This window comes from Rhinatrema bivittatum, chromosome 16 (assembly GCF_901001135.1).
Source record: "Rhinatrema bivittatum chromosome 16, aRhiBiv1.1, whole genome shotgun sequence".
Taxonomy (NCBI): domain Eukaryota; kingdom Metazoa; phylum Chordata; class Amphibia; order Gymnophiona; family Rhinatrematidae; genus Rhinatrema; species Rhinatrema bivittatum.
The window spans coordinates 64,105,296-64,132,032 of NC_042630.1; the positions used below are offsets into that span (position 1 = coordinate 64,105,296).

Genomic DNA, 26,737 nt, shown 5'->3' on the forward strand with positions numbered 1-26,737 from the left:
TAACTCCACAATGTCTAATAACAGAAAGAACACTCTTCCTGCAAAGGAGAACCAAATAATGTCCCCAAAAACTATTGACCAATAACCTGTTTGCCGTCAATCTATAGGCTGTTCCTTACAATCAATGCAGATATAAAATATTGGTACATTGATTCTAATAAAATCTTAGCAATAGTACAGAAAGGTTAACAAAATAGGAGCATATGGAATCAAAGATCAGCTGATGCTAAATAAAGCTATTAATACCAGCTGTATGCATAGTCAAAACAGTATAGCATGAATCAATTATAAAAAAAAGCCTTTAATAGCATCCCACCTTGGATACTAAATTGCCGTGAAATACACAAAGTGAATTTATTTATTTATTTATTTTTATTTATTTATTTAAAAACTCTTCTATGCTGTCGTTAAGTTAGATAACCATCACAATGGTTTACAGTAAGACATGATAATGAAAATATGAGTGGTATAGATTACAAATTAAACATGTGCCATCATAGTATGGTAACAATTTAATACAAAATACTGTGGGGTAGATTTTCAAAAAGCGCGAATAGGCCTACTTTTGCTTGCGCATCAGACTCAAGCAAAAGTACGCCTGATTTTAGTAGATACGCGCGGAGCCGCATGTATCCACTAAAATCCTGGATCGGCGCGCGCAAGGCTATCGATTTTGTATAGCCGGCGCGCGCCGAGCCGCGCAGCCTACCCCCGTTCCCTCCGAGGCCGCTCCGAAATCGGAGCGGCCTCGGAGGGAACTTCCTTTTGCCCTCCCCTCACCTTCCCCTCCCTTCCCCTACCTAACCCACCCACCCGGCCCTGTCTAAGCCCCCCCCTTACCTTTGTCGGGGGATTTACGCCTCCCGGAGGGAGGCGTAAATCCCCGCGTGTCAGCAGGCCTCCTGCGCGCCGTGACGCGACCTGGGGGCGGGTCCGGAGGGCGCGGCCACGCCCCTGGGCCGCAGCCACGCCCCGGGCCTGCCCCCGGAACGCTCCCGACACGCCCCGAAAATGCCGCGCGCTTCGGGCCCGCCCCTGACACGCCCCCCGACACGCCCCCTCCGAAAACCCCGGGACCTACGCGAGTCCCGGGGCTCTGCGCGCGCCGGTAGGCCTATGTAAAATAGGCTTACCGGCGCGCAGGGCCCTGCTCGCCTAAATCCGCCCGGTTTTGGGCGGACTTAGGCGAGCAGGGCTCTGAAAATCCACCCCTATGTGTGTAAGTTAGGCTTGTCTGTTGGGAACATATTAGGTGGTTTGAATTTAACATTAATATGCATTTGTAGGTTACAAGTAATAAGTTCTAGTTTGGTGCATCCTTATCAATCAATTGGATTTCTCCTTCTCTTTATCTTTATAAAAAGCTTGTTTAAAGAGCCAGGTTTTCAGATTGGTTTTGAATATTTTGAAATTCCTCTGCATCCTTATTTCGAGTGGCATGGTGTTCCATAGCACGGGGCCAGCCAGTGACAGTGCTCTTTCCCTTACTTGTGTGAGGTGGGCTGTTTTGACAGAGGGAACAGTTAGTAGAGCTTTATTAGCAGAGCTCAGGTTTCTTTGCAGGACATGTACGCGCAGTGCAGTGTTAAGCCAGTCAGCTTTTTCATTGTGGATTAGTTTGTGAATTATGCATAAAGCCTTATATTGAATTCTTTGTTCAATTGGAAGCCAGTGTAATTCGGCGAGTGTTCCTGTAATGTGGTCATTCTTTTTTTTTCCAGTCAAAATTCTAGCAGCTGAGTTTTGTAATATTTGCAGTGGCCGAATTGTAGATTGTGGTAGACCTAAAAGTAGGGAGTTACAGTAATCTTTGCTTGTGAATATTATTTTATTTGAGATTTTTATATACCAACATTAGTGCCAAACATCATACCTGTTTACATTGCAACTAAAAGAAGAGAAATACAATGAACAGGGGGGAGGGGAGAACAAGTAATTGCAGAAGGAAAATTGCAGAGAGGTGCATAAGCATTGGAGGTGACTATATACAAAGGAGTAACTTATATACAAAGGGCTTGTGGAATGTATGTGAGGTGCATCGCAATTTTAAGATAGTGACTTGTGTAAAGGATGAGTGCAAGCATTTCTTGAAGGTGGGAAAGGAGGACTGAGGGCCCGGTTAAATCTGGGTAGGCTTTTTGGAAGAGCCAGGTCTTTAGTTTCCTTCTAAATTTGGAGTAACAGGGTTCAAGTCTGAGCAAGGTCGGGAGGGAATTCCATTGCTTAGGGCCTGCGATGGAAAATGTGTGAACCCTTATGGAAGAGAGGTGGGGTTTTTTTAAGGGAGGGTACGGTGAGTGTTCCTTTGTTGATGGTCCTAGTGGGCCGGTCAGAGCGTGTGAGGTGAAAGGGTTCATCAAGCCAATTAGAGTTATAAGAGTAAATGGATTTATGAATTATGGATAGGGTTTTGAAGAGAATATGGGATGGGATAGGAAGCCAATGGAGGTCTTTGAGTATGGGGGTGATGTGGTCGGATTTCCATGTGTTTGTGATGACTCTAGCTATGGCATTCTGGAACATTTGTAGGGGTTTAATGGTAGAGGAGGGGAAACCAATGAGAATGGAGTTACAATAATCAAGCTTTGAGGATAGGGTGGCCTGGATAACAGTCCGGAAATCATGATAGTGGAGGAGGGGGTCTAAGTTTTTTTAGGACATTAAGCTTGAAGGTATAGTTGTTGAAAGCCGGGTCATTAGAGATCAGGGGTTTGGGTGGTAGGTGTTGGGATATGAGGAGCAGTTCTGTTTTAGATGTATTTAGGGCAAGGTAAATGTTTGTGAGGAAGTCATTTATGGAAGAGAGGCAAGTGTCCAGTATGCCAGGGCATTGGATAGAGAGTTTTGGATGGGGATGATGATTTGTACATTGTCAGCATGGAGGTAGAATTTGAGGCTGAGGTCTGTTAGTAGCTGACAAATGGGGGGTGAGGTAAATGTTGAATAAGGTGGAGGACAGGGAGGAACCTTGTGGGACACCTTGGGACAGGGTGTAGGGTGCAGATTCGGCATTTCCTATTTTGACAGCGAACCTCCTATTGGATAGGTAAGATTTAAACCATAGAAGGGCTAGACCCGAGATGCCTATTTCGGACAACCGGGTGATGAGATGATTGTGGTTGATGGTGTCAAAGGCTGCTGAGATGTCAAGTAGAGCAATAAGGTAGCAGTTACCCTGATCCATGCCTCTGATAACGTGATCAGATAGGGTGAGTAGGAGAGTTTCGGTGTTGAGGTGTTTGCGGAAGCTGAACTGGGTTGGGTGCAGTATTTTGTTATTTTCAAGGTATTCAGTGAGTTGGGAGTTAACTATTTTTTCCATAATCTTAGAGATAAAGGGCAGATTAGAGATGGGGCGGAAATTAGAAGGGTCTTTCGGGTCGAGCGAGGGTTTCTTCAGGAGTGGTTTAACAATAGCTTGTTTGAGAGTGTCGGGGATGAAGCCTGAGGAGAGGGAGGAGTTAATAATATCAGCAATTGGTTTGGCAATGGAGTTTGGAATGGAAAGGAGGGTTTTAGTGGGTATGGTATCAGAGGGGTGACAGACAGGTATGAGTTTTTTAAGAACTGATTCAATCTCCTTAGCCGAGGTAAGTTCTAGGGTTTCGAGTGTGGTAGTGATCGGGTCCAGACAGGGGGGGGGGGGAGGGAGAGAGGGTTGTAGGAGGTTGGTGTTGGAATCTGAAGAGAATGTTGGCGATTTTCTTGTAGAAATATTGAGCAATTTCTTCACTTCGGGCGGAGGCTTCATTGTCGGGAATGGGGGGCTGGGAGGACTTGGTGAGGTCAGCAACGTAAGTGAAGTGGGCCTTGGGGTTATACATGTATTCGTGAATCTTATTGGCATAGAAATCATGCTGGTGTTGAGGATGGATATTCTGTAGTGATGAAGGGCAGATTTGTAGCTGGAAGCGTTTTGGGGAGAAGGGGCTTTACGCCAGATTCTTTCTCGCTGTCTAAGTTTATTTTTTAAGGTTTTCAGTTCGGCTGTATACCAGAGTTGGCGGTTTTTAGTGGAATGTTGCAATTCATGTCTGGAGATGGGACATAGTTTATTGGCAATTTCAAGTGTGATGTTACTCCAGGAGGCGAGTGCAGTTTCAGAGTTGGAGCAGTCAAGGTGTGGGAAGGCGTTGGAGATTGCGAGGGAAAGTTCCTCACCAGTACAGGGTTTTCTGATATGATGGTGGTGTTATGTGCTGGGTTAGGAGTGATTGGAGCATTAATCTGTAGGGATGCTTCAATGAGGAAGTGGTCGGACAAAGGTACCGGGGAGCAGGTGGGGGGTAGAAAATAATGGTTAATGAAGATAAGGTCTAAGGAGTGCCCAGCTTGATGAGTCAGTGAAGTGATAATCTGTTTGAGGCCTATGGCATGGAGAGAGGTGAGGAAGATTTTGCAGGAAGAGGTGACGGGGGTGGCATCAACATGGAGATTGAAATCTTCTAGTATGATGGATGGAATTTCCATGTTCTTGTTGGCAGTAATGAATTCAATTATGGGGGAGGGATCATGTTTGATGGATCCAGGAGGGGCATAGATAAGGCAGATCTGTAGCGTGGGAGATTTGAAAAGGCCAATTTCAAGTTTGGGGGGAGTGAGGCAATATGTGTTAATTTGAGGTTGAGGTGTTTTTTGAAGGCCAGAAGTATGCCACCACCTCTTTTTTTGGATCTGGGAATGGAGAGGATCTCATATGAGTGGGTAGGACGTTGATTTAGGAGGACGGTGTCTATTTCTCTAAGCCATGTTTCCGTAATGGCACAGATATCGGGTTTGAAGTCGGTGAGGCGGTCATTGAGGATAGGGTTTTTTTTTTAAAGAGGTATTGGGCATTGAACAAGATAATCGAAAGGGTAGTGAGCCCTAGAATTTGGGTGAGGGGGGTAGTGAGGATGGGAAGAAGGGACTTGTGGGGGGGAGGTGGTGTGTGGGGTGGTGGGTGTGGGCGTCTGTTGTGAGGGAGGTGAATGCGGGGGATAAGGTGAGTGGCCATTGTGGCAGGCATCAGAAATGGAGGAGAGGGCTGTAGGGAGTTCAGCAGGGCGGGGGGTGTTAGAGATGAAGAGATTCCAGTTAAATGTTGTGGAGCAAAGGCAATTCGATAGATACAAGGCAATTTCAGTACATACGGCTAAAATGTTGTGGAACAGTGCTAATTTCAGTACTTATAGTTAGATGTCATGGAGCAAAACTAATATAAGTACATACAAGGTGGTAGGATACAAGAGGGGTGTAAGGTTGAAGGTTAAAAAGGGAGAGATGGTGCCTGTAGTCAATTGCAATTAGGGAGATAAAACATTGTGGTAATGTCGTAGGCTGAGGGGGTATTGCGGGAAACCCTGAGGCTGTAAACAGAGGTGGTCCCCCTTTTTTTGGGGGGGACGCACAGAGGGGCGTACAATGGGGCAGATCCCTTTGTCGCACACCTTTGGCATGCGACGCCTAAGGGCGGTGCTGGGTTTTAAAGTTCCCTCCGGCCCCTTTTGATAAAGCGGTCTGGGGGGGCGGAGCAGGCCATGTGTCTGGGATGCCGCAGCGAGGCGCAGGAACGGCCGTGTGGTTCGGGGGGGGGGGGGCTCCCTAGACCCCGGCGGGTCAGTGCCGAGAGCGCAGGAGCGAAGATCTGGTCCGGTGAGCTGCGAAACAGGAGAAGAGAGGTACCTTCGGACGGCGCTGGGTTTTAAAGTTCCCTCCGGCCCCTTTCGATGACGTGGTCCGGGGGGGGGGGGGGGTGGAGCAGGCCGCGTGTCTGGGATGCCGCAGCGAGGAGCAGGAACGGCCATGTGGTTCGGGGGGGCTCCCTAGACCTCGGCGGGTCAGCCCCGAGAGTGCAGGAGCGAAGATCCGGTCCAGTGAGCGGCGAAACAGGAGAAGAGAGAATCCTGTACTGATAGAGTACATCAAGTTCTCCATGAAAATATGGCAGACACTTCACTTACATTATGAGGATGTCATCTCCAATATTAAGGTCCAATGAAAAATATTTCAGTGAGATTCCCTATACCATTTTGTTTTGTCTGGCATTAAAGAAACTGAATGCTCTCATTATCTGCTTGGATTATTTTATGGAATTAGTCTTAATTCTAGCATGATCAATCCCCTCCCAAAGATATCTCACGTATTGTTTGCTACGATTGTTGTGAAGCTCATTTAGGAGTACATTTCTGTATGGTGAAGAGTTTCTCAGATATCACCTGGCTTGGGCAAATGTGCAAAGGCAAGTTTCCTCAAAGGAAAATGAAGTAAAACTAAAAATATCTCCCTGAATGTAGATTGCAATATTAAGGAATTGGAGCAGGAAGGTGTATATAAATATCTAGGAATAGAGGAGGGTGGAACATTCAGCTTAACGTATTGAGAAGAGAGATCAGTAAAGAATACTAAGGGAGAGTTAAGCTGATATTGAAAAGTACCTTAACAGCACATAAGATGCAAGCTATTAACCAGTTTGCAATTCCTGCATTATCATACAGCTTTGGAATTATAAACTGGCCTCATAAATATCTTGAAGATTTGTTTCTCCTCTCCTGTCAGATAATTTATAAGAGCCAGTGCATGCCAAGTTTGACCATCCCAAGCAGTGGCGTAGCCAGAAATGAATTTTTGGCTGGACCCAAGGTTAACATGGGTGGGCACTAAACAAAGTCTGCATTATGGAACATATAACAACCCTATCTATGAAAAGGCAACACTACAAATATTAAATCAGGTCCTAAACACTAATACACCTCCTATTAGGAAAACAGAACAAGCCATGCTGCTATAGAGCCCCACACAGACATAACTGTACAACTATATTAATAAATGTTTCAAAACAGCTGATGAACAGAATAACACCCAACAAAACTCATAAAAATTATTAAAAATTGTCCAAATATCAATAAAATATTTCAAAACAGCAGACACATCACATAATACTCAATAATTAAAATGGCAGTCAATCAAGAAAAATAAACTTAAAATGCCACCTTTACTTACCTTCTCCAGCAACTTTCCTACTCCTTTCCCTTGAAAGCACATACTAGGAGCAGCAGCAGCTGCTGAAGCTCTGTCCTTACTGTTCTCTTCTTTAGGACCCACAAGTCACACACACAGGGCCGGTGCAAGAGTATTTGGCACCTAGGCGAACCTTCAATAATGCAACCCCTCCCCTGGATTACCTATTGGCAGCAGCTCCGGCACAGCGCTCCCTCCTTTTGTATTGGATTTGTCGCAGGACCTCTTGTGCTGGTGGGAGTTTGCAACCCCCCAAAATTGTGGCACTCTAGGCCACTGCCTAGTTTGCCTAATGGAAGCACCGGGCCTGCACACACACACACACACCCACACACACCAATTAAACCCTACGATCAGTCTCTGTCTCTCACACACACCCGTCACCTCTCTGCCCAGACTCTTTCTCTCACACATACCCCAGTCACCTCTCTGCCCAGACTCTGTCTCTCACACATACCCCAGTCACCTCCCTGCCCAGTCTCTGTCTCTCACACACACCTGTCACCTCTCTGCCCAGTCTCTCTCTCACACACCCCAGTCACCTCTCTGCCCAGTCTCTTTCTCACACACCCCAGTCACCTCCCTGCCCAGTCTCTGTCTCTCACACACACCCCAATCACCTCCTTGCCCAGACTCTGTCTCTCACACACACCCCAGTCACCTCCCTGCCCAGATTCTGTCTCTCACATGCACCCAGTCACCTCCCTGCCCAGATTATGTCTCTCACACACACCCCAGTCACCTCCCTGCCCAGACTCTGTCTCTCACACACACCCCAGTCACCTCCCTGCCCAGTCTCTGTCTCTCACACACACTTTGCTTAGAGCCCCAATGCTGTGGTCCCCTTTAATTTCACAGTGGCAGATTTCCTACTGTGCCGCTGCCTTCTCAGCCACACTGAAGCAGCAAACATTTATTTTAGAAAAATATGCCACAGCACTCAATCCTTTCTTCTGGCTGTCAGGATATCCTTAGGCTCCAATGCCCCCCCCCCCCCCCCCCCCAATCTGCCTGCTTTTACGGCCGCTGGGAGCTCCAATTGCCCCATCTGAAATCAGCAAGGCTGAGTGCCACTTTTACTTTAAATGCGGTTTTGCCGCGCTCACTGGGGGAAGGAGGAGACTCCATGGAGCAACCGGCCTCTGCATGATCGCTTAGGGGACTCCCTACTCTATCGCGGTTCCTGGCGTGGCTGGCCTCTTTTCTTTGTGGCTCTCTGCATTTCAGCACTTGCAGCCCGTGGCTTGAACACTGCCACTCCTCCCAGCCCGATGCCCCCTTTCTTCCTGCCCCACCGGCCAATCAGAGGCTTTCTCCTCCCACTGGCAGGGAGGAGGCTTCCGATTGGCCTGCAGGGGCAAGAAGAACTGAGGAGGCTTCCGATTGGTCCGCGGGGGCAAGAAGAACTGAGGAGGCTTCCAATTGGCCCGGGGGCAGGAAGAAGGGAGGAGATTTCCCATTGGCCCGCAGGGGCAGGAAGAAGGTAAAGGGAAGTATTACTGGGGCTGTGGGACACCGGGAGCCGCAACACACCAGCTGATTTATTAATTTTTTTTTCTCCCTTGGGTGCCTGCTGATGCTGCCTGCTTTTTATTGGCTGCAGTGTCTTGCAAACAAATTTGGGTGGGCCTGAATGGAAAGTGGGTGGGCCACTGCCCACCCAGGCCCACCCGTAGCTACGCCACTGATCCCAAGAGCTGAAGGTGCTACTGACATTGATTCCACCTTTAGTTGTACCAAAAGAGGCCTTGATGCTTACTTAATGACATCAACAGACCCAAATGCTAAAATAGTGCAGAAGTAGGAAAGTGAGTAACCACAGAGGTTTTGTTTTGGGGGGTATTTTTTTTTTTGTTTTATGCCTGTCTAAGCAATGTACAAAATAACATACATAGTATAAAATACTGTTTACATAAGAAAACAATTTCACCAATCTATAACTATAAAACCTCTATTACATTGTTATCAGTGAAACAAATTAACAAATGTATCAATATATAGGATTTCCAGAACCAACAGTACAAAGTTTACTGTAATTTACAGTCTCAGTTTTTAAGTTAGGACAATTGTACCTGCAAATAGAGGGAATGCCTGGAGATCCACCAGTACATGAAGTTAAAGAAGCCACAGAATTAGAAAGAGAAGAAACACTTTTCAGATCAGCAAAAAGGAAAGGATAATTGGCAGAAGCAGAAGTACAGTGGGCAATACAGAGGTTACTTCAGCAACCCCACGCGGAGCAAGATATGACACAGCAATGGTTGACTCTGTGGATGAGAGATGGATAGTTGCAGCACAGGATAGTGGACTGCAGATGAGATGGTTCACAGTCAGCATAGAAAGGGTGGTAAAACAGACAAATGCAGATTGTGTGGAACAGAACAGGAAGTGGTTACCCATCTCATCAAAGGATGGGATGTGCTGATATAGGAAGGCCTGCATACAGAGAGACACAACAAAGCAGCATGGCTTATCCCTTGGAAGCTGGGTAAACATTATAACATCAGTGTAACACACAAGCATTGGAAACACATCCCCAACAGCACAGAGAACAGCAAAGCTGTGTTCTCCTGGGACATTCCTATCCCCACCGACAGGAAGATCGATGCATGAAAACCAGATATGGTAGTGAGGAAGATGAAGAACCCAAGAACTGCTTTGCAGATAGAGATGTCAGTACTCCTGCAGAGGGTTGGTTTTTTTTCCATTTCTGGAGCCCCCCAATTCCCCTCACCCACTTTTCCACAACAGGCCAAGGGGTTAGCTCTTCCTGTGTAGTCAGGGGTCAAGCAGTGAGGAATGGCTACATACGCCAGACATTTTTTTGTTTTGTTTTTGTTTTGCTCTCCTTTCCCTGGAGAGGTATGTGTGGGGAGGCAGCATGGAAACAAGTAGAGATGGAATAAGTAATCCAGGTTCTTGCCACAGGGATCGGTTTTGGGACAGGATCTGTTCAATATCTTTGTGAGCGACACTGCAGAAGGGAAAGAAGGGAAATTCTGTCTATTTGCAGATAATACTAAGATCTGCAACAGAATGGAAAAGCTTAAAGGAGAAGAGAAAAAGAAAAGGGATTTAAGAAATCTTGGACTGGTTGAGGATTTGGCAACTCGGATCCAGTGCACAGTCATGCATTTGGGATGAGGTAATCCAAAAGAGCTGCATGTGATGGGTGGTAAAAGACTAATTTGCACAGACTGGGAGAAGGACCTTGGGGTGATAGTGTCTCTTACTCTGAAGGCGATAGCTAAAGCTAGAAGAATGCTGGGAAGCACAGAGAGAGAGGAATAACCAGTGAGAAAAATGAGGTGGTGATGCCCTTGTACAGGTCCTTGCTGAGGCCTCACTTGGAGTACTTGTACAGTACTAGAGCAGTACCTCAAAAAGGATAGAGATAGGATGGAGGCAGTCCAAAGAAGGGCATCCAAAATGGTGTGGGGCTTAGGGATGTGCATTTGTTTGCAATGAAATAGGAAATAAAGATGGTATTTCCTATTTCATTGCATATTGGGGGGCTGACAAAATGAAAGGAAAACCCACAAAATTTTGTGTGGTTTTCCTATCATTTTTTTTTTTGGGGGGGGGGGGGGAAAGGGCACATTAAAAAAAAAAACCCAAACCCACCCATTGGCTCCTGCCATATGATTGGTGCCGACCAATTGCACTGGTAGCCCCTGTCACATGGTAAGGACAAAGAGCCACATGGTAAGGGCAAAGAGCCATTTTTACTTCTGGCAGTCGATGGCTCGAGAGGGGGAGATCACTCCCGGGATCCTGCTGGACCACCAGGGACTTTCGGAAAGTTTTTTTGGGGGATCGGGCAAGTCTTGAGGGATCGGGATGGTGAGGGTTTGCAATTAATTAAATTTGAAGGGTTGGGGTGGGTTTGGGATTTTTTTTTCTATGGCGGGCCGATAACGAAGGCCGTATTGGAAGACTTATGACGAGAGGCTGAGGGACCTGAATATGTACACCCTGGATGAGAGGAGATGCAGGGGGCTTAACCAATAAGCCTTGATGCTTTTGAAACAACTTCATCATTGCTGTTGGCTTTGATGGTGGGAGGAGGGAAATTGGATTCAGACATCACCCAACTTAGGCCCCAAATTGTATGGTATTGGGTACTGATACACAAACATAAAGGAAAAAGCACACAAATGCTTCTATGGCCAAGTACAAAAGACAAGCACCTCAAGCAGCATTGTCTGAATGTTCAAGGAGGCAGAGAGGGACATAATTGATTCACCATTTGGAGGCACCTTTTTGTCACTCTATACAAGAAAATGAAATAAGACTGAAAACTTGTGTCTGGCTGAAGAATGCAACCTAAAAGAACATGAGCAGGAAGATATTTATAAATATCTAGGAATAGACAAAGGTGCAACAATCCAGCATAGGTTACTGAGAAAACAGATCATGAAAAATACTGAGGTCAATATTCAAAGTGCATGAAGTGCTATTTAGCCAGATAGGACTAATGCAGCTAAGTAGTGGCCACTAAATAGATGCCCATGTTCAGTGGCTGCCACTGGGCTAATAAGTCCCTTATATGATGAAAAGGTTAGCCATACAAGTTCTGGATGGGCAGTGGGTGGATTAGGTAGAGCAAGTTAGTTGTACAACTTATGTGGCTAACTGCCAATATTTGGACTTAGCCACATAAGTTGTACAGTTAAGCTAGATATGCCATAAAGGAAACTAAACGTAAAGGTAGGTCTTAAAAGGGCTGTGTGTGTGCCCATAAATGTGTGTATCTTGCTGTGCAGAAAAATTCACGCTCTTTTATAACCTATATGTATAGGGTATTTATATGTTATGCTAAGATATAAATACAGAGTACACATAAACTCCTCTTGTTAGAATTTTCATCACTTATAAGGTCTAAAATTATTTAATGATGTCTATTTTACAATAAATATCTCCAAATGTGTCTGTAGCACCCCCCCTAAACCCCAACCCACCTCCCAGAAACTCACCTCGATTCAAAATGCCTCCTTACAATTTGCGCAGAATTGCCATTTTCTGTGCAGAATTGACAAATTCTGCGCAGAAAATAGCAGAGGAGACCCAGCATGCCATGAACGGAGTCCATCCTGTGTGTGCCGTGGGACGCGCTCCGTTTGCAGCGAAGATGAAGGCCCAGGCGAGCCATTCACGGCACACGGGGGCCTTCTATCTTCGCTGCGAGCGGAGCACACTCCATTCATGGCACACAGGGGCCTTCCTTTTTCACCTCAAACAGCGTGACCGGGCCTTCATCTTCACTGTGAACAGAGCACGTCCCAAGACACATGTGGGACACACTCTGTTCACGTCATGCCAGTGAGAGAGAATGAGTGGGGGAGAGAGGGAAGGGTGAGAAAGAGCAGGAGGGTGTGAGAGCGTGCATGGAAGGTAAGGGGGGTGGGGATGCCAGTGAGAGAGAGAGAATGTGTGTGTGAGAGGGGGAGAGTGAGAGAAAGCATGGGAGGTAAGAGAGGGTATGGGGGTATGCTTGTGGGTTTCAGAGAGGGAGACTATATGAGGAGATTGTGAAGGAGTGTGTATGTGTGTAAGAGATTGGGAGCTCGTGTGTATGAAAAAGGGATCGTGTGTATGTGAGGGTGCAAGCCTGTGTGAAGGGATTGTGTATGTGTGAGAAAGAGCCTATGTGAAGGGGTGCATGAGAGAGAGACATGGGTAGCCTGTGTGAGGATGTATGTGAGAGAGAGAGGCAGCTTGTGTGGGTGTGTATATGCAAGAGAGAGGGCCCTGTATGAGGGGATATGTGTGTGTGTGTGTGTGAGAGAGTGAGGGAGCCTGTATGAGGGTGTGTGTATGTATACTAGAGAGAGGGAGCATGTGTGTGTGAGAGAGGGAGGGACAGAGGGAGAGTGTGAGGGACAGTACTGAGAACGGGGTCAAACTCTGGTACTGGCGATAGAGTGGAAGGGGTTGAGCCTAGAGGTGGAGGGGAGAGATACTGGCAGGTGGAGGAGTTAGAGCCTGAGAGGGCAAAGTGGCCAGGGGAGTAGGGAGAGCAAATGGAAGGGACACTCTTACAGTGAATTTCTAGGGAAATTCTGCTCAAAATAAATTCAGCATCTTTAAGTAATAACTTTTTTCTGTATTAATGTAAAATATAATTACTTAAAGACTGTCATGTAAATTGGCTTTTTTTGACCAATATAAAGTTTGCAGAATTTTAAGTTTTTGTGCGCAGAATTTAAAATTTTTTTTGCACAGAATTACCACAGGAGTAATATATGGAGTATCAGATTGAGCTTTATAAAGAGTCTCTCTCTCTCTCTCTCTCTCTCTCCTATTATGTGCACTAGCTGAGGAAAATTAGAGGCACATATACATCAATATACATGCACCCTTCCCAGCTATTTTACATTCATGTAGCTCTCATGTGGCCCACTTACACATGTAAGTGCACCTGCAAGACTTTTAAAATCTACCCTTTAGCCCAATAGACATTCTGCTAAGCACTCAGTTATATGCATATATTCAGAGGCATAGCCGTGCCAATGAATATACATTGTAACTTAGCCGGATAAGTTCTAACCAGCTAAATTACTTAACCAGCCAGTTTTGAATATTAATCCCACAATAGATGGAAATTAATACTAACAATTGATTTAAAAATGAAGAATAACATATAAGTACTCAATCATCTTGCAAATTCAGCATTCTCTGTAGTTCTGAACTTGTAGATTGGTATGATAATGATCTCAAAGAATTGATGTAAGAACAAGAAAACTCTTCAAGTTTGTAGGGTGTTTGGGTTTTTCCCTTGTGACTCACTGACAAAATATACAGGACTCCATTTCAGACTGATGAATCTACAAAGCTTTATTACAAGTAATATGAAAGGGAGAAGACTACACTTTAAGCAAGCTCTCAATCAGCATGGATAGGTAGTGGCTTTCCTCAAGTCTACCTGATTAGACTTCTCCTCTAGAAACTTGCCCAAACCTATTTTGCACACAGCTATGCTAACTGCCTTTACTACATCTTCCAGCAATGAATCCAGAGCTTAATTGCACATTGAGTGAAAAATGATTTTCTCCAATTTGTTTTAAATGTGCTACTTGCTGAATTCATGGAGTGTATATTTTATGAATGTGCAAATAATTCATTCACATTTACCCGATCTATACCACTCATTATTTTGTAGACCTCTTTCATATTCCCATAGCTATGTCTTCTCCAAGGTGTACACCACAAATCTTTTTAGCCTTTCCTTATAGGGGGATCAATTTGATCCTTTTATCATTTTGGTTACCTTTCTCTGTACCTTTTTCCAGTTCAACTATACCTTTTTTGAGATGCACCAATGAGAATTGTACACAATACTCTAGGTGATGTCTCAGCATTGAGCGATTCTTGCTAACATTCTGTTTGCTTTATTAACTGAGGCCTCACACTGAGCATAGGATTTCAAAGTATTGGCCATGATGATGTCCACATCCTTTTGCTGGATGGTAACTCCTAATATAGAAACTAACATCACGTAACTAAAGTGTGGGTTTCTTTTCTCTATGTGCATTACTTTACACTTGTCCATATCAAATTTAATCTACAATTAACAACTTGGAATAATTTTGTGTCAAATGCACATTTATAAACCCCACATGTTGTACCCCTTCCCAGATCATTTATAGATATATTCAAAAGCACCTGTCCCTGAGGCACTTCACTGTTTACCTTTCTCCACTGAGAAAACTGATAATTTAGTCCTACTCTTTCTTTTTCTAATCTTTTAATCAGTTTGCATAAGAACATAATAAGAACATAAGAACATGCCATACTAGGTCAGACCATGGGTCCATCAAGCCCAGCATCCAGTTTCCAACATTGGCAAATCCAGGCCATAAGAACCTGGCAAGTACCCAAAAACTAAGTCTATTCCATGTTACCGTTGCTAGTAATAGCAGTGGCTATTTTCTAAGTCATCTTAATTAATAGCAGGTAATGGACTTCTCCTCCAAGAACTTATCCAATCCTTTTTTAAACACAGCTATACTAACTGCACTAACCACATTCTCTGGCAACCAATTCCAGAGTTTAATTGTGCGTTGAGTAAAAAAGAACTTTCTCCGATTAGTTTTAAGTGTGCCACATGCTAACTTCATGGAGTGCCCCCTAGTCTTTCTATTATCCGAAAGAGTAAATAACTGATCCACATCTACCCATTCTAGACCTCTCATGATTTTAAACACCTCTATAATATCCCCCCTCAGCCGTCTCTTCTCCAAGCTGAAAAGTCCTAACCTCTTTAGTCTTTCCTCATAGGAGAGCTGTTCCATTCCCCTTATCATTTTGGTAGCCCTTCTCTGTATCTTCTCCATTGCAGTTATATCTTTTTTGAGATGCAGCGACCAGAATTGTACACAGTATTCAAGAGGCGGTCTCACCATGGAGCGATACAGAGGCATTATAACATTTTCTGTTTTATTCACCATTCCCTTTCTAATAATTCCCAACATTCTGTTTGCTTTTTTGACTGCAGAACACTGAACTGATGATTTCAATGTGTTATCCACCTTGATGCCTAGATCTCCTTCTTGCGTGGTAGCTCCTAATATGGAATCTAACATTGTGTAATTATAGCATGGGTTATTTTTCCCTATATGCATCACCTTGCACTTATCCACATTAAATTTCATCTGCCATTTGGATGCCCAATTTTCCAGTCTCACAAGGTCTTCCTGCAATTTATCACAATCTGCTTGTGATTTAACTACTCTGAACAATTTTGTATCATCTGCAAATTTGATTGTCTCACTCGTCGTATTTCTTTCCAGAGACAATATCTCCTATCCTCTGTGTTATGCTCAGGCTTGTGAACCCTTGGGCTGACGGGAGGATGGTATACCTTAGGAGGAAGATCCGTAGGTTCTCCCGTCGGATGGCGAGGCAGGAACAGAAGACGTGACCAGCTGACCCTCGGCACTGGAGACAGAGGCGACTGTGGAGGCAGACGAAGAGTGATGACATCGAGGAAAGGAAGCGTGTCTTTGCCACTGGAAGTCCGCGGTCCCCCCAGGAGGAGCCCGTAGGGACCCGGACCGCTGGGACTTAAATGGACCTTTGAGAGCTCAAGAAGTTGAGCGTTCGGTGCAAGGGCTGACTGGAGCTTCACCGCTGGAAGCCCGCGGTCCCCCCCGGGAGGAGCCCATAGGGACCCAGGCCGCTGGGACTTAGGTGGGCCCTTGGAAATGATGGTCAAGAAGAAGTCCAAAGTCAAGTGCCAGAGGGTCGTCGCTTACCAGTCCGAGGTCACACACCGAGGGATCACCACTTGCCAGTCCGAAGTCACACACCAGAGAATCACCGCTTGCCAATTTGAAGTCAAACATCAGGAATCACAGCTAGCCGATCCGAAGTCACACACCAGGAATCACCGCTAGCCGATCCTAAGTCAGGAACCAGGAACACCAAGACGAGACAGGAACAAGGCTTCAAGACACTAGAAAACTCACCGAAGCAAGCAGACCTGACTAACCCAAAAGTTGCCAAGTCGAGGAATGAGCAGAGGAAGCCTCCTTTTATCCTTCCTCTGCTCTGGCTCACATGGAACAGGTGAGTGTGGTTAAAGGGATCAGGTCCCTTTAAATCTGAGGAGGAGGCGCGGCCTGGCACCTAAAGATGGTGGCGGCCATCTTGGATTCTCTCGGCGGAGAGAAACTCTGCTGGACGCCACGGGGGAGGAGCAGGGATTGTTCTTCCTCCGGCGAGCATCACAGGGTCCCATGCCGAAGCAACGGGCCAGGATCAGAGGCCTCCCCCGGAGCTCCCGCAACGTATCACCGTCACGGGCCTGGTAGGGGACCATGGTCGTGGCCTTCCACGGTCGCGGAACACAACACTATGACTTTTCCATTACCTTTAAAGATTATTTATGATTTTTTATGCACTTTTTGAATGTTGTTAACATCATTCCTCCACCCTCTCCATTTAGGAGTTGTTCTATGTAGACATCACCTTTTCCTTGAAGATGAATTTCCTTATATTACTTCTGAGTTTACTCCCTTGCAGCCTCATGCCATCATCTTGTTTTAAGAACATAAAAACATAAAAACATAAGAAAATGCCATACTGGGTCAGACCAAGGGTCCATCAAGCCCAGCATCCTGTTTCCAACAGTGGCCAATCCAGGCCAAAAGAACCTGGCAAGTACCCAAAAACTAAGTCTATTCCATGTTACCATTGCTAATGGCAGTGGCTATTCTCTAAGTGAACTTAATAGCAGGTAATGGACTTCTACTCCAAGAACTTAACCAATCCTTTTTTAAACACAGCTATACTAACTGCACTAACCACATCCTCTGGCAACAAATTCCAGAGTTTAATTGTGCGTTGAGTAAAAAAGAACTTTCTCCGATTAGTTTTAAATGTGCCCCATGCTAATTTCATGGAGTGCCCCTAGTCTTTCTACTATCCGAAAGAGTAAATAACCGATTCACATCTACCTGTTCTAGACCTCTCATGATTTTAAACACCTCTATCATATCCCCCCTCAGCCGTCTCTTCTCCAAGCTGAAAAGTCCTAATCTCTTTAGTCTTTCCTCATAGGGGAGTTGTTCCATTCCCCTTATCATTTTGGTAGCCCTTCTCTGTACCTTCTCCATCGCAATTATATCTTTTTTGAGATGCGGCGACCAGAATTGTACACAGTATTCAAGGTGTGGTCTCACCATGGAGCGATACAGAGGCATTATGACATTTTCCATTTTATTCACCATTCCCTTTCTAATAATTCCCAATTTCTTCTGCACTGAAACAGGTTTAACATTATTGCATCATTTATTCCTTTAAAGTATTTGAAGTCTCAATAAAATCCCTCTGCCTCATGCCCCCCCCCCCTTTTTTTAAGGCCTAAATTAAATAAACAATTTTCCATCCTCATCAGTCGATACACTAGAGTTTGCTGTTGTTATTTTGTCTATTTATTTTCCCCCCTTCTTGAAGTTGCAAGAAATTAAGGCTATGGGAAAAATGTTGCAGAGCTCCAAATATGAACAAGAAAACTGACTTGCTGGCATTTTGTACTCTTTTTCACCCCAAAAAGTAGCCAATTCTTAAATGTGTCCCCCAGGTTTTCACTTCTCACCTGGTTATACTTTTGGTTCCATGAGATGGCAGAGATGTTCAGAATGATTTCATTCCCTGGAGATTTCCTGGAATCATATCTACCCACTTTTATCAATTCACTGGTATCATCTGGGTATACTTGGATATTCACTATATCAAAGATTGTTGGCACATCTCCATTTCTGTCAAAGTAGACTTCCTCTCCAGACTCTGTTATAAAATGCACATCCCGCAGGTAATGGAGAACCTATAGAATTCAGAGATGAAGGAAAGGCATTATACAGAATAGTCGTATAATCTCAATAGGGATGCTGACTTTATGAGGTCCTTTATGAGTGCTCAGCTCTGCTTCCATGTGTGGATGAATTGATGAAGGTCTGGGTAAACTGGTGAAGATATCATTGTTCTGGTGCCTGGAAGTTTGTGCTCAGGTAAGTATTTTCATAAGTGACATGCACACATACAACAGCCAACTTTAAATAATACCAGCCTCCTCACATAAATTGAGGTTATTATGTACACATTACAATTATTTAACAGATAAAATGAATGGGCATACTTTTATAAAATAGAAGCAGAAAATATGTGAATCCCTGAGTTAACACCTAAACATATAGGGGTAGATTTTAAGAGATACACACGCACGTCCATGTGCGCCTGCTACCAGGCACGCACACATTGGCACGCAATTTTTTATAAAATCGGGGGTCGGCGCGTGCAAGGGGGGTACACAATCGAGCACCTTGTGCTCACCAAGCTCGTGCCCGTGCTGCCTTCCCCCATACCATCCCAGGCCGCTCCAAAATCGGAGCAGCCTGGGAGGGAAATCGCTTACCCCCCCCCACCCCACCTTCCCTTCCCTTCCCTTCCCCTACCTCCCCCCCTCCCCCCCCCCCCCCCGGGGCTGAAGTAAGTTGTGCCCGCTGGCTGACTGCCAGTGCGCGATCCCTGGCATGGCGGCCGTGCAGAGGCCTCTGGCCATGCCCCCACCCCCTCCCGCCCCGGTCTACCCCTTTTTGCTAGCCCCAGGACTCACACGTGTCCCGGGTCTTTATGCACATCACTGGGCCTTTTGAAAACAGGCCCAGCCCGTGTAACCCTTTGAAAATCCAGCCCATACTTTCTAGATTTTGATACCCAATATTTTATAAATCTGTGGCTCCAGCTAGCCTAACATTAGGAACATCTTCTTATATATATATATGTACTGTGTTATAAGGACAATTGAAATTTTCCCTTCTCATGTGACCCAGTAAGTTTTGCCAAAAACTTATCGGACAAATTTTCAAAAACTGCAATTCTGGATCAGATCAAAGGTCTATCAAGCCCAGTATCCAGTGTCTGAATGTGGCCAGACCAGATCATAAATATCCAGCGGATACCCAAAAGGTAATTTTATATCTTTTTACTTACTCCCAGGGAAAGCGACGGCTTTCTTTTGTCTACCTGTCTAATAATGCCTGAATAACAACATAGGTGGGTGAAAGACAGACTCTCCATCCTCCCCCAACCCTTCTAGATAGCAAGATATTTGTAGCATCAAATCATCCACCTGAATTAAAAGCAAACTGAAGGTATATCAAGCCCCCCATCCTCAAAAGATTTCCTAAACCACGTCAAGCTGAGTTAGGGAGGAAGCTTATCTCCTCCCAGCTCAGCAGCAAGCAAAATATAGTAAAAATCAATAAAAATATTACATAAACATTACAGTAATCACAGTCACCATTACGCTTATCAATGTGAGAGATGTCTTTCATATTCACTGTTCTACACCCTCTTTAAAAGCTTGATTAAAAAGCCACATCCCTTCAATAAACCACATTCATGTAGAACACACCCAAACTAAGGGCCAGATTTATTAAGGCTTTTCTCCCATTTTGTGTCTATCTAAAAATCTTCAGCGAATCAGGTACTAAGGCCTTTATCATTGCAGAACAACAATTATGGAACTCAATCCCGGGTGATAATCAAACTACCACAGACACCATTATCTTTCAGTAAGAAATTAATGGCTTTATTGTTCAAAGAATCATATGATGCTGAATAAAGTTGGTCTCTGATGTTATCAAACTGGTTTAGCTAACTTAGGAAAAGACTAGCTTAATAACTGTAGAATCTATCAGAAAATTGCTATGAAAGGGCATTGTAATGTGTGGATTGTATTTAATGAACTGTTTTAATTTTATTTTGATGTTTATGTGTAAACTCCTTAGATTTGTAGATAGTGGGGGTCAATAAATTATTTTAAATAAAATAATCACTTACCTAAAGGGGATAATATAATAGGGGTCATTCATCATGGAAGCACAGTGTTTTATACACATGGTAATAGAAGATAGAAAATGTCAGAGACATAGTGAGTCCTACATGTTGTGGGTGTCACCAGAAAAAGTGTTTTACATCATATACAAGTGCCAATTATAGAAGTCCTGAGTTTGTGACTGGTTAATCTGTGCCATGAATTGAGAAGACATAGGGGTAGATTTTAAAAGGGTTACGCCCATAAGTTATGCACGTAACCCTTTCAAAACCCTCCTGTGCGTGCAGAGCCTATTTTGCATAGGCTTGGCAGCGTGCGCAAGCCCCGGGACGTGCATAAGTTCTGGGGCTTTGCTAGGGGGGGCGTGTCAGGGGGCGTGCCGGGGGCGGCGTGACATTCGAGATGTACCGGGGGGGCATGTCAGGGGCGTGGCCGAGGCCTCCGGAATTACTCCCGGGCCGGGGAATTGCGCGGCGGCGGCCAATCGGCGTGTGTGAGTTTCGCCTGCCTGGAGCAGGCATAACTTTCATGATAAAGGTATGGGGAGTGTAGATAGGGCTTGGGGGTGGGTTAGGTAGGGGAAGGGAGGGGAAGGTGGGGGGAGGCCAAAGGAAAGTTTCCTTCCAGGCGTTCCGATTTCGGAGCGGCCTCGGAGGGAACGGGCAGCGCGCACAGGGCTCGGCGCGCTCAAGGTGCACAAATGTGCACCCCCTTGCACGCGCTGACCCCGGATTTTATAAGATACGTGCGGCTATGCCCGTATCTTATAAAATCCGGCGTACATTTGTTTGCGCCTGGTGCGCAAACAAAAGTACGCGTGGGCGTACATTTATAAAATCTACCCCATAGAGTATATGTTAATTCACTGTATAAACAGAAAGAAGATAAGGCTGATTTATTTCCAATGTTTAAAGTTTTCCAAAGAAATCCTGGGAAATGCATCTGCAAACATGTGAAGCAGCAATGTTTTGTTCAACCATTAATCAATATATCCCTTGATTAATTTCCAATATTGAGCATAATTCAGCACAGACACGCATTAGTAGGCACACCTAAAATTACACCTGTATTTTATAAACTGTGCAGTGGGAGCCATACAGTTTATAAAATGTTTTGTATCTCCACTCTGGAGGTACGTGCGAATGTTTCAGTATGCATGCATTTTTTCATTCATCGATGGACAGAGTTTTTACATTTATTTTATTAAAGTACACCTGTGTATTATAAGTAAAAAATAATTGCAACATATTTGTAATAACATTCAGTTTATGCTCACAGACAGGTAGGTATTTTATAAAGCTAGCTGATTTAGGCATATATCTCGCTTATGAAAATATTTACTTGTGTGCATACTTCTAAGCACTCATTCCATCAGTTGACGCAGACCTCCATCACTTTATCCAGTCCCTCCATCAGTTCACCTATACCCTCCACCACATGCCCTAGAAAAACTGGATAAAAGAGAACTCAGATTTCATTTTTGTGACATGATTAGCAGGTGTAAATGCATGAGTGCATGTGTGCTGATGTATGTGCATACACCATGTATAAAATATATTTATAACTTATTGACCCTGGAATGCACTTGCAATACCCTCAAAATATCTTCTTCCTCTATGTACACTTTTCTGCACTACAGCAAACGTACACACATATTTGTGTCCTTCTGAAGATTTGCTTGATATACTCAGAAGCTATTTACACAGGCACTTATGCCAAATTTTCATGGATAAATCCCACATAAGTCTTTTGAAAATTCATCCATAAATGTGATGTGTTGAGTGTTACTAATAACCATGGCATTTTTTGAGAATTTGGAGGAGAGGGATTAACAATGTATTATGAAGTAGGGATTGTATATTGGAATATATTCTGTTTTATAGGGGATGCAAAAATATATGTATCTTAAAAGCAAATACAAGGGGGGATTGAACAAGGGAGTCAACAAGTTAAATCTAGAAGAATTTTGGAAGTACATTGCAAAACATCTGTAATATAAATAGGGGTAAATTGAATGCAGTGAATTAGTTAATGAGGAATGAACAAAATGTAGAGATGGGACTGGGGAGGAAGGAATAGGCTATGCCATAGTCTCAATATGATGTTTACAATATTAGCCACTGCTCTGGAGAATGTAGGACAGACATTCCCATCTTTCCCCCACCCCTCCTATGTTAAAAAAAAGGTCTGTGCTGGAAGAGGCATGTTCCTGTTGTGATTGGAGGTTGACCCTTGTTCTGGAGCAGTGTGGAGCGGCTCCTTGGTCAGACGCAGGAAGCACCTGCCACCAGGAGGCGACAGAGGCTAGCTGGAGCTTCACCACTGGAAGCCCGCTGTCCCCCCAGGTGGAGCCCTTGGGGACCCGTCTGCTTGGACTGAGGTGGGCCTCGCAGGGTCTCCCAGAAAGGAAGTTCAAAGGTGTGCCCACTAGGATCAAGGGTGCGCGGTCGATGTGAAACTGGAGGCCTGAGGGATCAAGGAAGGCCAGTAGAGTGTCTGTGATGACAAGGCTAAGAGCAGGGCCAGAATTAAGGAGGCATGGTCAGTAATAGCAGAGGTCAAGTTCCAAGGATCAGTCCAAGAGTGGTCAGGCATGGTCAAGAAGGCAGGCAGTGGTCAGTATCCAGACAGCGATCAATGTGGTCAGAAAGGCAGAGGTCAGTACTAGAGAGTAAGTTCAAGAGGTACTACCTGGGGGAACACAGGAACAGACAGATGCTGGAACAAGTGATGAGACATGGAGGCAAACTAGTACACACATGGTGTCGACCCGATGCTGTGCTCGATGGAAATCCAGCCGGCCAGGTCTCCGGTCACTGAGGAACATGGGATACTGGATGGAACGGCACAACTTCAAGGGACTGTTGACAGGAGCAAGGTCAGGGGTGAACAACTGAAGAGTATAGCGATGTTCCGATTGGCATCGATCTTCTTGGATTTCTTGATATGGGAGCTTGAACCCACGAGCTTGGAATCAAGTGTTCTTGGCTTCATAGATGTGGGGGCTTGAACCCATGAGCTTGGAATCAATTGTTCTTGGAAGCACGGGTGTGGGGGCTTGAACCCACAACCTTATGATCAAAGTCTCTTATTGATTCTATGCTGGATCAGAGTCTCTTGGGCCTTAACCTCTATGCCACGAGTGATGCTTGGTGCATTGAGGAAGGCCCAGCGACCGCTGCTGCAGGATACCGAGGCCTGGAGGAGCTTCTGGCTGCTGCTGGAGAGGCCGACCCTGGACCTGCAGAGGAGTTGAAGAGGTCAGCAGGCCCGTGCGCGGGCCGAGCACGGACGGGGCACGCAACAGTACTCCCCTTTTAGGCCTCCCTCTACGCTGGCGAGGCTTCTCAGGATGAGCCCTGTGGAAGGTTTTGAGGAGTTCTTTATCTAGAATGTTGTGGGAAGGTTACCATGAGTTCTCCTCGGTGCCGTAACCCTCCCAGGATAAGGAGGTATTCCCATATGCCTCAATACCGACGGATGTCGAGAACTTCTCTTACCTGGAGACTGGCATCTGGTAGGGGTGTGCATTCATTTACAATGTATTGGCAATCCGCAACGTATAGAGCCATATTTGTTGTATTCATGGGGAAGCAAAACGTATTGCGATTCTCACGAATACAACAAATCTTCACCGAATTATTCGACCGTCTAAAGGAGTGAATTTAAACAAACCCCCCACCCTCCTGACCCCCCCAAGACTTGCTAAAACTCCATGGTGGTCCAGCGGGGGTCCGGGAGCCATCTACTGCACTCACGCCATCGGCTGCCGGTATTCAAAATGGCGCCGATAGCCCCTGTGACTTAGTAAGGGCAAAGGCTATCGGCGCCATTTTTATTACTGGCAGCTGACGGCCCGAGTGCAGGAGATCGCTCCCGGATCCCCGCTGGACCACCAGGGACTTTTGGCAAGTCTTGGGGGACCCTCCTGACCCCCACAAGACTTACCAAAAGTCCCTGGTGGTCCAGCGGCGGTCTGGGAGTGATCTGCACTCGGGCCGTTGGCTGCCAGTAATCAAAATGGTGCCGATATCCTTTGCCTTTACTATGTCACAGGGGCTGACCAATAGCACTGGTAGCCCCTGTGACATAGTAAGGGCAAAGGCTATCGGTGCCATTCTGAATACTGGCAGCCGACGGCCCGAGTGCAGGAGATGGCTCCAGGACCCCCGCTGGACCACCAGTGACTTTTGGCAAGTCCACCTCCCCAAGACTACCGGTGCCATTGGTCGGCCCCTGTGACATAGTAAAGGCAAAGGCTATCCGCACCATTTAGATTACTGGCAGCCGATGGCCCGAGTGCAGTAGATGGCTCCTGGACCCCCACTGGACCACAAGGGAGTTCTGGTAAGTCTTGGGGGGGGGGGGTTCAGGAGGGTGGGGGGTTATACGTAATTAAATTTTAGCCGGGAAACAAATAAGAATGTAACGCATGAACGGATCGGGGCCCCCCCTTTGCCGAATACAACATATCCCCCCCCCACACAAATACAAATTCCGAATGTAATGTATGCTGTCCCTTTGCACATCCCTAACATCTGGTTCTGTGGAGATCTGAGGTGGTGAGGGATCTCTGCGAGAGGGCCAGGATAGGACTAGTGGCTTCAGCAGGGAAACATGGAAGGTGTTGTGAATACCCTTGGCACGTGATAGTTGCAATTGGTAGGGCCCTGCTCCCACTCTTCTTAGGACTGGAAAATGGCCAATGAACTTAGGTGCCAATGTGAAGGGAGTCATAGCCTTATGTGTCGGGTGCTTAGCCACACCTTCTGGACAGGATGGAAGAGTGGAGCAGGATGTCTGTGTGCATCTGATGTGTACTTGGAACAATCAGCAGCCTGATTGAGGCATTCTTTAACTTGGTTCCACACCTGATGAATGGTGTGAGCCATAAACTGAGCAGCTGGTGATGGAATGGAGAGGGGTACTAGCAGCGGGAAATGTGGTTGTTGACCAAACACCACAGAAAATGGTGAAACATTGGTGGCAGCAGAGACATGGGTATTATGTGATAATTCTGTCCAGGGCAGTAGGTCGGACCAATTGTCCTGTTGGTCATTCACATATGAGCAGAGGAATGTCTTCAGGGTCCGATTGGTTCTTTCTGCTTGGCCGTTGGCCTGGGGGTGATAGGCCGACATGAAATTTAAGGTGATTTTGAACTTTTTACACAAGGAGTGCCAGTACCTTGCAGCGAACTGTGATCCTCGGTCTGATATTATCTCCTTTGGGAGACCATGGAGGCAAAATATATGTTTTAGAAACAATTTGGCCAACTCTGGAGCCGATGGAAGGCTTCGCAGGGGAATGAATTGACCCATTTTAGAAAAACAGTCAATGATGACCCGGAACACGGTATTGTTCTGTGACGGTTGTAGGTCTGTGATGAAATCCATCAATATGCTTGACCAAGGTTTGGTGGGAGCTGGAAGTGGTTGGAGGACACCCCATGGCCCCCCTCTAGGGGGTTTCTGTTGAGCACAGATGGGGCATGAATCTACATAGTTGCGGGAGTCTTGAACCATACTGGGATACCAGTAGAATCTCCACAGCATCTCAAAGGTTTTTGTATGGCTGGGGTGTCCTGCCATCTTAGAATCATGGGCCCACTTAAGAACCCGCTCATGTAATCTACATGGAATGACAGTTTTTCTGGCAGGGACCGTAGTGGTCACTGCAGGGTCAATAATGTGTTTTGGAACATCATGGATGTCTTCAGCTTTGGAGTATCTGGAGATCGCATCTGCGCAGAGGTTTTTCGAGGCCGGCTAGTAGAGCAGTTTGAAATTGAATTGCTCGAAGAACAGCACCCATCGGGCTTGCCTTGGATTCAGGAGTTGTGCTTCTTTTAGGTGTTCGAGATTTTTATGATCGGTAAAGATGGTAAATTTGTGTTGCGCCCCTTTCAACCATGGGCGCCACGCTTGGAGGGCTAACTTGACCGCTAGAAGCTCCTAATCTCCGACTGTATAGTTCTGTTGTGTAGGCAAGAATTTGTGTGAATAGAAAATTGGCTTAATACTATCCCAGCTCCAATAGCACATGCGTCAACTTCTACGACGAATGGGCGTCTTGGGTCTGGATGTTGCAGACAGGGGCCGGAGCAGAATGCCTCTTTTAGCACTTGAAAGGTGGCTTGTGCTTTGGGAGTCCACAAACAGGTGTTAGCCCCTTTCTTTGTCATGGTGGTGAGCAGAACGGCTACGGTAGAATAATTAGCAATAAAGCTTATATAATGGTTCGTAAAACCAAGTAAGCATTGCAAAGCTTGGAGGCCAGTCTCGGATGCCTTGAAGTTTTTCTGGATCCATAGAAAATCCTCAGTCAAAGATGATATACCCTAAGAAGGGTAAGCGGTTTTGCTCAAAGATGCATTTTTCCAGTTTGGCGTAGAGG

General features: G+C 45.6%; 1 protein-coding gene across 1 annotated transcript in view; it reads right to left on the reverse strand.

Moving 5' to 3' along the window:
- Positions 1–26,737, reverse strand: part of LOC115077784 (extracellular calcium-sensing receptor-like) — a 45,691-nt gene that overhangs the window by 10,840 nt on the left and 8,114 nt on the right. The window contains exon 2 of the mRNA XM_029580070.1: positions 18,101–18,328. Within this exon, the coding sequence (XP_029435930.1) occupies positions 18,101–18,328 (228 nt within the window). The remainder of the gene's footprint in view (positions 1–18,100; positions 18,329–26,737) is intronic.